General features: G+C 40.4%; 1 protein-coding gene across 7 annotated transcripts in view; it reads right to left on the reverse strand.

The window, feature by feature from the left end:
* Positions 1–14,171, reverse strand: part of SLC60A2 (solute carrier family 60 member 2) — a 96,354-nt gene that overhangs the window by 56,927 nt on the left and 25,256 nt on the right. The window contains exon 4 of one of the 7 annotated variants that reach the window (XM_086317282.1): positions 2,346–2,620. The exons of the other annotated variants lie outside the window; for them this stretch is intronic. Coding sequence (XP_086173408.1) covers positions 2,361–2,620 — 260 coding nt within the window. The 3' untranslated portion in view covers positions 2,346–2,360. Of the gene's footprint in view, positions 1–2,345; positions 2,621–14,171 lie in introns of those variants that run through there. 7 annotated transcript variants of the gene reach the window in all.

Genomic DNA, 14,171 nt, shown 5'->3' on the forward strand with positions numbered 1-14,171 from the left:
TGTAGGTTGAAACACTGTCACACCCAAGAATTATTAACTGGAGCTGTAAGCTAACTCTTTTTGCAGAGAGAGGTAGTGGGGGACAGCCCCCCGTAAAGTCAGAGGTGTAGGTGACAGCACAAAGCAGAAAGTAGGCAGACTCTGGTTTTGGGGGTAGATTGCTCGAGAATTTCCAGGGAGACTCCTGAGGCTTGATCCCGCCTTTGCGTATGCCGAGCCTCCTTCCTCATGACCTTTGTCATGGGCGGAGTTCCTCACGCTGGCTACCGGCAGTGATAGAATTCCAGTTGAGCTATTCCAGATCCTGAAAAGTGCTGCACTCAATATGCAATATGCACTCAATATGCAATATGCCGGCTCCCGGCAGTCGTCCCCTTCTCCTCCTGCCCCCAATCCCTCCCAGCATCAGAGTCTTTTCCAATGAGTCAACTCTTCACATGAGGTGGCCAAAGTACTGGAGTTTCAGTTTTAGCATCATTCCTTCCAAAGAAATCCCAGGGCTGATCTCCTTTAGAATGGACTGGTTGGATCTCCTTGCAGTCCAAGGGACTCTCAAAAGTCTTCTCCAACACCACAGTTCAAAAGCATCAATTCTTCGGCGCTCAGCTTTCTTCACAGTCCAACTCTCACATCCATACATGACCACTGGAAAAACCATAGCCTTGACTGACGGACCTTTGTTGGCAAAGTAATATCTCTGCTTTTCAACATGCTATGTAGGTTGGTCGTAACTTTTCTTCCAAGGAGTAAGCATCTTTTAATTTCATGGCTGCAGTCACCATCTGCAGTAATTATGGAGCCCCCAAAAATAAAGTCTTAACACTGTTTCCCCATCTATTTCCCATGAAGTGATGGGACCAGATGCCATGATCTTAGTTTTCTCGATGTTGAGCTTTAAGCCAACTTCTTCACACCACTTTCACTTTCATCAAGATGCTTTTGAGTTCCTCTTCACTTTCTGCCATAAGGGTGGTGTCATCTGCATATCTGAGGTTATTGATATTTCTCCCAGCAATCTTGATTCCAGCTTGTGCTTCTTCCAGCCCAGCGTTTCTCATGATGTTCTCTGCATTGAAGTTAAATGAGCAGGGTAACAATATACAGCTTTGACATACTCTTTTCCTATTTGGAACCAGTCAGTTGTTCCATGTCCAGTTCTAACTGTTGCTTCCTGACCTGCATATCGGTTTCTCAAGAGGCAGGTCAGGTGGTCTGGTATCCCATCTCTTGAAGAATTTTCCACAGTTTATTGTGATCCACACAGTCAAAGGCTTTGGCATAGTCAATAAAGCAGAAATAGATGTTTTTCTGGAACTCTCTTGCTTTTCCGATTATTCAACGGATGTTGGAAATTTGTTCTCTGGATCCTCTGCCTTTTCTAAAACCAGCTTGAACATCTGGAAGTTCACAGTTCACATATTGCTGAAGCCTGGCTTGGAGAATTTTGAGCATTACTTTACTAGTGTGTGAGATGAGTGCAATTGTGCAGTAGTTTGAGCATTCTTTGGCATTGCCTTTCTTTGGGATTGGAATGAACACTGACCTTGTCCAGTCCTGTGGCCACTGCTGAGTTTTCCAAATTTGCTGGCATATTGAGTGCAGCACTTCCACAGCATCATCTTCCAGGATTTGAAATAGCTCCACTGGAATTCCATCACCTCCACTAGCTTTGTTCGTAGTGATGCTTTCTAAGGCCCACTTGACTTCACATTCCAGGATGTCTGGCTCTAGGTCAGTGATCACACCATCATGATTATCTTGGTCTTGAAGATATTTTTTGTACAGTTCTCCTGTGTATTCTTGCCACCTCTTAACATCTTCTGCTTCTGTTAGGTCCATACCATTTCTGTCCTTTATCGAGCCCATCTTTGCATGAAATGTTCCCTTGGTATCTCTGATTTTCTTGAAGAGATCGCTAGACTTTCCCATTCTGTTGTTTTCCTCTATTTCTTTGCACTGATCACTGGGCAAGGCTTTCTTATCTCTCCTTGCTATTCTTTGGAACTCTGCATTCAAATGGGTATATCTTTCCTTTTCTCCTTTGCCTTTTGCTTCCCTTCTATTCACAGCTATTGTAAGGCCTCCTCAGACAACCATTTTGCCTCTTTGCATTTCTTTTCCTTGGGGATGGTCTTGATCCCTGCTTCCTGTACAATGTCACAAACCTCTGTCCATAGTTCTTCAGGCACTCTGTCTATCAGAGCTAATCCCTTGAATCTATTTGTCACTTCCACTGTATAATCGTAAGGGATGTTATTTAGGTCATACCTGAATGGTGTAGTGGTTTTCCCTGCTTTCTTCAATTTGAATCTGAATTTGGCAATAAGGAGTTCATGATCTGAGCCACAGTCAGCTCCCAGTCATGTTTTTGCTGACTGTATAGAGCTTCTCCATCTTTGGCTGCAAAGAATATAATGAGTCTGATTTCGGTGTTGACCATCTGGTGATGTCCACGTGTAGAGTCTTCTCTTGTGTTGTTGGGAGAAGGCGTTTGCTATGACCAGTGCGCTCTCTTGGAAAAATTCTATTAGCCTTTGCCCTGCTTCATTCTGTACTCCAAGGCCAAATTTGCCTGTTACTCCAGGTGTTTCTTGACTTCCTAGTTTTGCATTCCAGTCCCCTATAATGAAAAGGACATCTTTTTTGGGTGTTAGTTCTAAAAGGTCTTGTAGGTCTTCATAGAACTGTTCAACTTCAGCTTCTTCAGCGTTACTGGTTGGGGCATAGACTTGGATTACTGTGATATTGAATCTTGGAAATGAACAGAGATCATTCTGTCATTTTTGAGATTGCATCCAAGTACTGCATTAATGATACGTTAGGAGTAAGGAAATCCTGTGCCCTGGGGTTTCGCATGATTGTTAATGGTAACGCAGCCCTTTGGAAAAGGAACTGATTTGTCTACAGATATTAAGAAGTTTAAAAATAGTCATTTTCTTTGAAAATTCAGGATAATACCACCTGTCCTAACAGGCTTTAAGAATGGGAATGTGGGTGAATGCAAAATATGTACACAAATGTAAAGTATTAGTCATTCAATAAATACTTAGCATTTAAGTTATGCCCCACATTTTGTTCATCTAGAGAAACCAAAGTAATCCCCTGCCCACGGGTACATCACAGTCTATTGGTAAAGACAGATAATTGACACTGGTTTCAAGAGGATGAAGATTTTTGCTGTCTCCATTGAATAAATCCAAAAATAAAAGAGAATACCAGAGCTGATCACTGTTAGAGAACTCCAGGAAGGCTTAGCCACAGAAGACCCCAGGTGGGAACTGAATATTCAAAAGGAGCAGCTAGTCCAGTGGGCTAGCGTGAGCCCCAGGTCCTGGCCTCACCCACCAGCAGGCAGGCACCAGCCCTGCCTGAGGTCTCCTGGACCCTAACTCGGCTGACCAGTGAGCCAGCACTAGCCCCAGGACCCCTGGAGTTCCACAGCCAGACACGGCATGACCAAGCCCTAGCAACGAGCAACCCCGGTAGCCTCTGCAGAAGTCAGGGCCTGCAACCAACTCAGCCAGGGGCCAATCAAGCTTACTAGACTGCCCATACCAGTCAGCCTGCCACACAAGGATCACACAGCCAGCTCAGTGGGCATCCCTAGAGCATTCAGCTCTGGTGATGAGAGGGGAGTGTGCTGCCGGTACACACAGAGCATCGCCTACGATAGGCCACTTCTCCAAGGTCAGGAAAGGTACCCAACCCACCAGGTACATTAAAAACATTACAGAAAATGAGGTGACAGAGGAAAATACCCCAAAAGAAGAAACAAGATAAAGTCCAGAAGAAAAACTAAGTCAAGTGGATATAGGCAAGTACCCAAGAAAGAATTCAGGGTAATGATCATAAAGATGATCAAAGAACTTGGGAGAAAAATGGATGAACAGAACAAGAAGTTATAAGTTTACAACAGAGAGTCCACAAATACAAAGAACTACCTACCAGGGATGAAGAATGCAGTAACTAAAATGAAAAATCCTGGTGGGAATCAATAGTAGACTGATACAGAAGAATGAATCAGCTAGCTGGAAGTCAGAGTAGTGGAAATCAGTGGTGTGGAGAAAATAAAGAAATGAGAACAGTTTAAGAGACCTCTGAGACAACAGTAAGGGTACAAATATTTGCTTTATGAGGATTCCAGAGGGAAAAGAAAAAGACAAAGAGGTTGAGAACACATTTGAGACATAATAGCTGAAAACGTGCCTAACCTGGGAAAGGACACAGACATTCAAAACCAGGAAGCACAGAGAGTCCCAAACTAGATTAACCCAAAGTGGACCACACCAAGACACACAGTAATTAAAATGACAAAAATTAAAGAGAAAATATTAAAATTGGAAAGGGAAAAACAAGGAGTTAACATAAAGGAACTCCCATAAGGCTAACAGCTGACTTTTCAGCAGACCAGAAGGGAGTGGGGGCTTCCCTAGTTGGGGCTCAGACAGTAAAGAACCTGCCTGCAATGCAGGAGACCCAGGTTCAATCCCTGGGTTGGGAAGATCCCCTGGAGAATGGAATGGCAACCTACTCCAGTATTCTTGCCTGGAGAATTTCATGGACAGAGGAGCCTGGCGGGCTATAGTCCATGGAAACTCACAGACACGACTGAGCAACTATCACTTTCAGAAGAGAGTGGCACGATATATTTAAAGTAATGAAAGGGAAAAGCCTATAACCAAGAAGATTCTACCCATCAAGGCTCTTGTTCAGATTTGATGGATGAATCAAAAGTTTTATAGACACACAAAAGCTAAAAGACTTCATCAGCACCACAACAGCATTACAAGAAATATTAAAGGAACTTCTCTAAGCAAAAAAGAAAAGATGACAATTAAAAATGTGAAACTTATGAAAAGGCTCATAAGTAAAGGGAAATATACACTAAAGGTAGTAAATCATCCACATGCAAAGTTACTGGGGAGGCTAAAATACAAAAGTAAAATCATCTGTATCCACAATGAGCAGCTAAAAGATACACAAACTATTTAGATGTATAATAATTTCAAAAACAGTAACTGTGAGGGGTAGAGAGTACAAATGAAGGGTTTTTAAAATATATTTGAAATTGAGAGAACAGCAATCGAAAACAATCATACACACACACACAGCCCTCCCTACTTCATGGTAACCACAAACCAAAAAATCTATAAAAGATACACAAAACAGAGAAAGGACTCAAAATATAACACTCGAGATAGTCATCATTCAAATCATAAGAACAAAAGAAGAAAGAAAAAAAAATCTGCAAAAACAACCCCCAAAGAATTAACAAAATGGTGATAATAATATATATATATCAATAATCATCATAAATGTAAACTGATTAAATGCTCCAACCAAAAGACAAAGAATGGCTGAATGGATACAAAACAAGACCTGTATATGCTGCCTACAAAAGACACACTTCAGGTCTTAAAGACAGAGAGAAAGTGAGGGAATGGAAAAAGGTGTTCCATGTGAATTGAAATCTAAAGAAAGCCCGAGTACCAATATTTATATCTGACAAAACAGACTTTAAAATGAAGACTTTTATAAGAGACCTAGAAAGATGTTACATGATGACCAATGGATCAATCAAAGAAGATAAAACAACTGCAAATATATATGCACCCAACACAGAAGCACCTAAATAGATAAAGCAAATATTAATGGACATAAGAGAAGAAACCAATAATGACACATAGTAGAAGGGGATTTTAATACCCCATTTACATCAGTGACAGATCATCCAGAACAAAAAAACTACTAAGAAAATGTTGGCTTAAAATGACATATTATATCAAGTGCACTTAGCAGATACATACAGATAGATGATTCCATTCAAAAGTACCAGAATACACATTCTTTTCAAGTGTACATGGAACACTCTCCAGGACAGATCACATGCTAGGCCACAAAACAAACCTTACTAAATCTGAGAAAACTGAAACAGTATCAAGCATCTTTTGTGAAGACACTATGAGACTAAAAAACAATTACAAGAAAAAAACTTAAAAAACCCAAAAAAACAAACACACACACACACACACACACACACACACACACACAAAGGGTGGAGTCTAAACAATATGCTCTCTCTGCTAAGTCACCAGTCATGTTCGACTCTGTGCGACCCCATAGACGGCAGCCCACCAGGCCCTGCTGTCCCTGGGATTCTCCAGGCAAGAACACTATGCTACTAAATGTGCTACTAAATAAATAATGAATCACTGAGGAAATCAAACAGGAGATAGAAAAATACTTGGAGACCAATGAAAACAAAAACACAATGATCCAAAATATATGGGACACAGCAAAAGCAGTTTAAAAGAGTTTACAGCAATACAAGCTTACCTCAGAAAACAAGAAAAAATCTCAACTAAACAACCTAAACTATGACTAAAGGAACTAGAAAAAGTAGAATAAATAAAAGCCAATATTGATAGAAGAAGAAAAAGCATAAAGATCAGAGCAGAAATAAATGAAATAGAGACTAAAAAAATACAATGCAAAAAACTCAATGAAACTATGAACTAAAACAACCAACTGTATACCACAGGGAACTCTGTTCAGTATTCTGTAATAACCTAAATAGGAAAATAACCTGAAAAAGAAAAGGTACATGTATATATATAACTGAAACACTTTGCTGTACACCCGAAACCAACACAACATTGTTATCAACTATACTCTAATAAAAAATTTAGAATTTTTTTAAAGAAAAATAAGTCTAAAAAAATAGAAAAAAAAAATCAGTGAACCTAAGAGCTGATTCTTTGAAAAGACAAACAAAATTGATAAACCTTTACCCACACTCATCAAGAAAAAAAGAGAGTGCCCAAAGCAATAAAATCAGAAATGGAAAAGCAGTAGTTATAGCTGACACCACAGAAAGACAAAGGCCCATAAGACACGATTACAAACAACTACATCCCAAGAAAAGGGACAACCTAGATAACGTGGACAAATGCCTAGAAACATAAAATCTCCCAACAGCGAACCAGGAAGAAATAGAAAATACTGAACAAATTACCAGTGATGAAATTCAATCTGTAATTTAAAAAACCTCCCAAGAGAACTTTCCTGGTGGTTTGGTTGTTAAGAATCCGCCTGCCAATGCAAAGGACACAAGTTGAATACCTGGTCCAGAAAAATTCCACATGCCACAGAACAGGCAAACCCACGTACCACAACTACGGACCCTGGGCTCTAGACAGGAAGTTGTTAATACTGAGCCCACACACACTACTGAAGCCCAGAACAACTGACCCATCACAACTGCACACCCTAGAGCCCATGCTCCACAGTGAGAAGCCACCACAATGAGAAGCCCATGCACAAGAAGACCCAGAGCAGCCAAAAATAAATAAATGATTAAAAATTAAAAAAAAAAAACTCCCAATAAGTAAAAGGTCATTGCCAGACAGGTTCACTGGTGAATTCTACCAAACATGTACAGAACAGCTAATACCTATCCTTCTCATACTATTCCAAAAATTTCAGAGGAAAGAATGCTTTCTAACTCATTCAATGAGGCCAGGATCACCCTGATACCAGACAAAGATATCACACAAAAAGAAAATAATAGGCTAACACCATTGATGATACCGTTCAATATCACAGTAATTCGAGTCTATGTGCCCTGACCAGTAATGAAGAAGCTGAACGGTTCTATGAAGACCTACAAGACCTTCTAGAACTAACACCCAAAAGAGATGTCCTTTTCATTATAGGGGACTGGAATGCAAAACTAGGAAGTCAAGAAACACCTGGAGTAACAGGCAAATTTGGCCTTGGAGTACAGAATGAAGCAGGGCAAAGGCTAATAGAATTTTTCCAAGAGAGCGCACTGGTCATAGCAAACGCCTTCTCCCAACAACACAAGAGAAGACTCTACACGTGGACATCACTAGATGGTCAACACTGAAATCAGACTGATTATATTCTTTGCAGCCAAAGATGGAGAAGCTCTATACAGTCAGCAAAAACATGACTGGGAGCTGACTGTGGCTCAGATCATGAACTCCTTATTGCCAAATTCAGATTCAAATTGAAGAAAGCAGGGAAAACCACTACACCATTCAGGTATGACCTAAATAACATCCCTTACGATTATACAGTGGAAGTGACAAATAGATTCAAGGGATTAGATCTGATAGACAGAGTGCCTGAAGAACTATGGACAGAGGTTTGTGACATTGTACAGGAAGCAGGGATCAAGACCATCCCCAAGGAAAAGAAATGCAAAGAGGCAAAATGGTTGTCTGAGGAGGCCTTACAATAGCTGTGAATAGAAGGGAAGCAAAAGGCAAAGGAGAAAAGGAAAGATATACCCATTTGAATGCAGAGTTCCAAAGAATAGCAAGGAGAGATAAGAAAGCCTTGCCCAGTGATCAGTGCAAAGAAATAGAGGAAAACAACAGAATGGGAAAGTCTAGCGATCTCTTCAAGAAAATCAGAGATACCAAGGGAACATTTCATGCAAAGATGGGCTCGATAAAGGACAGAAATGGTATGGACCTAACAGAAGCAGAAGATGTTAAGAAGAGGTGGCAAGAATACACAGAAGAACTGTACAAAAAAGATCTTAACAACCCAGATAATCATGATGGTATGATCACTGACCTAGAGCCAGACATCCTGGATTGTGAAGTCAAGTGGGCCTTAGAAAGCATCACTACGAACAAAGCTAGTGGAGGTGATGGAATTCCAGTGGAGCTATTTCAAATCCTGGAAGATGATGCTGTGAAAGTGCTGCACTCAATATGCCAGCAAATTTGGAAAACTCAGCAGTGGCCACAGGACTGGACAAGGTCAATGTTCATTCCAATCCCAAAGAACGGCAATGCCAAAGAATGCTCAAACTACCACATAATTGCACTCATCTCACACGCTAGTAAAGTAATGCTCAAAATTCTCCAAGCCAGGCTTCAGCAATATGTGAACCGTGAACTTCCATATGTTCAAGCTGGTTTTAGAAAAGGCAGAGGAACCAGAGATCAAATTGCCAACATCCGCTGGATAATGGAAAAAGCAAGAGAGTTCCAGAAAAACATCTATTTCTGCTTTATTGACTACGCCAAAGCCTTTGACTGTGTGGACCAAACAAACTCTGGAAAATTCTGAAAGAGATGGGAATATCAGACCACCTGACCTGCCTCTTGAGAAATTTGTATGCAGGTCAGGAAACATCAGAATTGGACATGAAGAACAGACTGGTTCCAAATAGGAAAAGGAGTACGTTGAGGCTGTATATTGTCACCCTGCTTATTTAACTTATATGCAGAGTACATCATGAGAAATGCTGGGCTGAATGAAGCACAAGCTGGAATCAAGATTGCCGGGAGAAATATCAATAACCTCAGATACACAGATGACACCACCCTTATGGCAGAAAGTGAAGAACTAAAAAGCCTCTTGATGAAAGTGAAAAGAGGAGAGTGAAAAGGTTGGCTTTAAACTCAACATTAAAAAAACTAAGATCATGGCATCTGGTTCCATCACTCCATGGCAAATAGATGGGGAAACAATGGAAACAGTGACAGACTTTATTTTGGGGGGGGGGGTGCAAATGGTGACTATAGCCATGAAATTAAAAGATGCTTGCTCCTTGGAAGAAAAGTTATGACCAAAATAGACAGCAGATTAAAAAGCAGAGACGTTACTTTGCCAACAAAGGTCCATCTAGTCAAAGCTATGGCTTTTTCAATAGTCATGTATGGTTGTGAGAGTTGGACTATAAAGAAAGCTGAGTGCCGAAGAATGGATGCTTTTGAACTGTGGTGTTGGAGAAGACTTTTGAGAGTCCCTTGGACTACAAGGAGATCCAACCAGTCCATCCTAAAGGAGATCAGTCCTGAATATGCACTGGAAGGACTGATGTTGAAGCTGAAACTCCAATACTTTGGCCACCTGATGTGAAGAACTGACCCATTTGAAAAGACCCTTATGCTGGGAAAGATTGAAGGCAGGAAGAGAAGGGGACGACAGAAGATGAGATGGTTGGATGGCATCACCAACTCAATAGACATGGGTTTAAGTAAGCTCTGGGAGCTGGTGATGGACAGGGAGGCCTGGTGTGCTGCGGTTCATAGGGTCGCAGAGTTGGACACGACTGAGCGACTGAACTGAACTGAACACTATTGATAGATACAAGTACAGAAATTCTCAACAAAATCATAGCAAATTGAATTTGACAGTATATTAAAAGGATTATACACACATGAGGTTTATCTCAAGGATGCAAGGATTTTTCAACATCTGCAAATCCATCAGTGTGATATACAACATCAATAAACTGAAGATCATAAAAACCGTATGATCATCTCAATACACACTTGAGATGTATGTATGTACATACTTAAGGTGTACTCAATACACACTTGTCAAAAGGAAAAGCTTTTGACAAAATTCAACACCTATTTATAATTAAAAAAAAAACCTCCTTAAAGTGGGCATAGAGGAAACATACCTCAACATAATAAAGGCCATATATGACAACCTGTAGCCAGCATCATACTCAATGGGGAAAAGCTAAAAGCATTTCCTCCAAGATCAGAAACATGACAAGGATATCTACTCTCATCACTTTAATTCAACAGAATTTTGGAGAAGAAAAGGAAATAAAAGGGAATCCAAAGTGGAAAGAAGTTAAATTGTCACTTTCTGCAGATGACATGATACTACTGATACATAAAGCTACTAGAGCTCATAATGAATTTGGTAAAGTTGCAGGATTCAAAATACACAAAAATCCGTTATATTTCTATATACTAAAACCAAAATATCATAAAGAAAAATTAATGAAACCCCATTTACTACCATGGCAAAAAGAATAAAGTATCAAGGAATAAACCTACTGTCTTAAGGAGACAAAAGACCTGTACTCCAAAAACTGTAAAATGCTGATGAAAGAAATCAAAGATGGCACAAACAGATGGAAAGATATTCTTCTATGTTCTTGGATTAGAACAGTCAATGGTGCCAAAATGACTATACTACCCAAGGCAATCTACAGAGTCAATACAATCCCTATCAAATCACCACAGAACTAAAACAAAAAAATTTTTAGTTTCTATAAAGACCCAAAAGACTCCAAATAGCCAAAGCAATATTGAGAAAGAAAAAATGGAGCTGGAGAAATCGGGTCCAATGACTCCACTCATCAAAACTGTATGGTACTGGCACAAAAACAGAAATACAGATTAATGGGACAGGACAGAAAGCCCATGAATAAACACATGCACCTATGGCCAATTAATCTATGACAAGGAACACAAGACTATACAATGGAGAAAAGACAATCTCTTCAATAAACGGTGCTAGGAAAACTGGACAGCTATGTGTAAAAACTAATTCATGGATCACAGCCTCGTCATGGTGAAGGGGCTTCCATAACTCAATGAAGCTATAAGCCATGCTGTGCAGGGCCACCTAAGATGAACAGGCCACAGTGAAGGCTTCTTATAAAACGTGGTCCTCTGGAGGAGTAAATGGCAAACCACTCCAGTAGTCTTGCTGTGAGAACTCCATGAACGTCATGAAAAGGCAAAAGGATATGACACTGGAAGATGAGCCCCCAGGTCAGACTGGGTCCAATATGCTACTGGGGAAGAGTGGAGGACAATCACTAATCGCTCCAGAAAGAATGAAGCGGCTGGGCCAAAGCGGAAATGATGCTCAGTTGTGGATGTGTCTGGTGGTGAAAGTAAAGTCTGATGCTGTAAAGAACAATATTGCATAAGAAGCTGGAATATTAGGGGTCCCTGAATCAAAGTAAGTTGGACATAGTCAAGCAGGAGATGGCAAGAATGAACATCAACATCTTAGGAATCAGTGAACTAAAATGGACAGGAATGGGCGAATTTAATTCAGGTGACCATAATAACTACTACTGTTGGCAAGAATCTCTGAGAAGAAATGGAGTAGCCCTCATAGTCAATTAGAGCCTGAAATGCAGCCCTTGGGTGCAGCCTCAAAAATGACAGTATCTTTGTTCATGTCTAAGGCAAACCATTCAACATCACAGTAATCCAAGTCTATACCCCAACCACTGATGATAAAGAAGCTGAAGTTGACTGGTTCTATAAAGATCACAACACCTTCTAGAACTAACACCAAAAAAGAATGTCCTTTTCATCATGGGGATTAGAATGCAACAATAAGAGGTCAAGAGATATCTGGAACAACAGGCAAATTTGGCCTTTGAGTACAAAATGAAGCAGGGCAAAGGCTAACAGAATTTTGTCAAGAGAACACATTGGTCATAGCAAATACCCTTTCCCAACAACCCAAGAGAGGACTTTCTACATAGGGACATCACCAGATTTTTAATACCAAAATCAGATTGATTATATTCTTTGCAGTCAAAGATGGAGAAGCTCTATACAGTCAGCAAAAGTAAGATCTGGAGCTGACTGGGGCTCAAATCATGAGCTCCTTATTGCAAAATTCAGGCTTAAATTGAAGAAAGTAAGGAAAACCACTAGACCACTCAGGTATGACCTAAATCAAACCCCTTATGATTATACAGTGGAGGTGACAAATAGCTTTAAGGGATCAGATCTGGTAGAGAGTGCCTGAACTATGGACAGAGGTTCGTAACACTATATAGGAGGCAGTGACAAAGACCATCCGAAAGAAAAAGAAAAGCAAGAAGGCAAACTGGTTGTCTGAGGAGGCTTTACAAATAGCTGAGGAAAGGAGAGAAGTGAAAAGCAGGGGAGAAAGGGAAAGATATACCCAACTGAATGTAGAGTTCCAGAGAACAGCAAGGAGAGATCAGAAGGCCTTCTTAAATGAACAACGTGAAGAAATAGAGGAAAACAATAGAATGGGAAAGACGAGAGACCTCTTCAGGTCAACATATCAAGTGAACACTTCATGCAAGGATAGGCATGATAAAGGACAGAAACAGTAAGAAGCAGCAGAAGAGATTAAGAAGAGGTGGCAAGAATACACAGAAGAACTATACAAAAAAGCCTTAATGACCGGGATAACCATGATGGTGTGGTCACCCACCTAGAGCCAGATGTCCTGGTGTGTGAAGTTAGGTGGGCCTTAGGAAGCATTACTATGAACGAAGTTAGATAGAATTCCAACTGAGCAAAGAGCTACTTAAAATATTAAAAGATGATGCTCTTAAAGTGCTGCACTCAGTATGCCAGCAAATTTGGAAAACTCAGTAGTGGACACAGGACTGGAAAAGGTCAGTTTTGACTCCAATCCCAAAGAAGGGCAATGCCAAAGAATGTTCAAACTATGGCACAACTGCACTCATTTCATATGCTAACAGGTTATACTCAAAATCCTTCAAGCTAGGCTTCAGCAGTACATGACCCTAGAACTTCCAGACATACAAGCTGAGTTTAGAAAATGCTGAGGAACCAGAGATCAAATTGCCAACATCCACTGGATTATAGAAAAAGAGAATTCCAGAAAAACATCTGCTTCATTGACTACATTAAAGCTTTTAATTCTGTGGATCACAACAAACTGTGAAAAATTCTTAAAGAGATGGGAATACCCAGACCACCTCACCTGTCTCCTGAGAAATCTGTACACGGGTCAAGAATCGACAGTTAGAACTGGACATGGAATAAATGACTGGTTCAAAATGACTGGAAAGAAGTAAGACAAGGTTGTATATTGTCATTCTGCTTATTTAACTTATATGCAGAGTACATGGTGCAAAATGCCAGGCTGGATGAATCACAAGCTGGAATCAAGATTACTGGGAGAAACATCAACAACTTCAGGTATGCCGATACTGCCATTCTAATGGCAGAAAGTGAAGAGGAACTAAAGAGCCTCGAGATGAAGGTAAACGAGGAGATTGAAGAAGCTGGCTTGAAACTCAATATTCAAAAAACTAAGATCATGTCATTTGGTCCCATCACTGCATGGCAAACAGAAAGGGAAGAAGTGAAAGCAGTGACAGATTTTGTTTTCTTGGGTGCCAAAATCACTCCAGATGGTGACTGCAGCCATGAAATTAAAAGACACTTGCTCCTTGGAAGGAAAGGTATGACAAACCTAGAGAGCATATTAAAAAGCAGAGATATCATTTTTCCAACAAAGCTCTGTGTAGTCAAAGCTGCACCAAAGAATTGATGCTTTCGAACTGTGCTGCTAGAGAAGATTCTTGAGAGTCCCTTGGACTGCAAGATCAAACCAGTCAATCCTAAAGG

Source organism: Bos grunniens, chromosome 9 (assembly GCF_055505025.1).
Source record: "Bos grunniens cultivar Pamir isolate PY7600 chromosome 9, Bosgru_T2T1.0, whole genome shotgun sequence".
Lineage (NCBI taxonomy): Eukaryota > Metazoa > Chordata > Mammalia > Artiodactyla > Bovidae > Bos > Bos grunniens.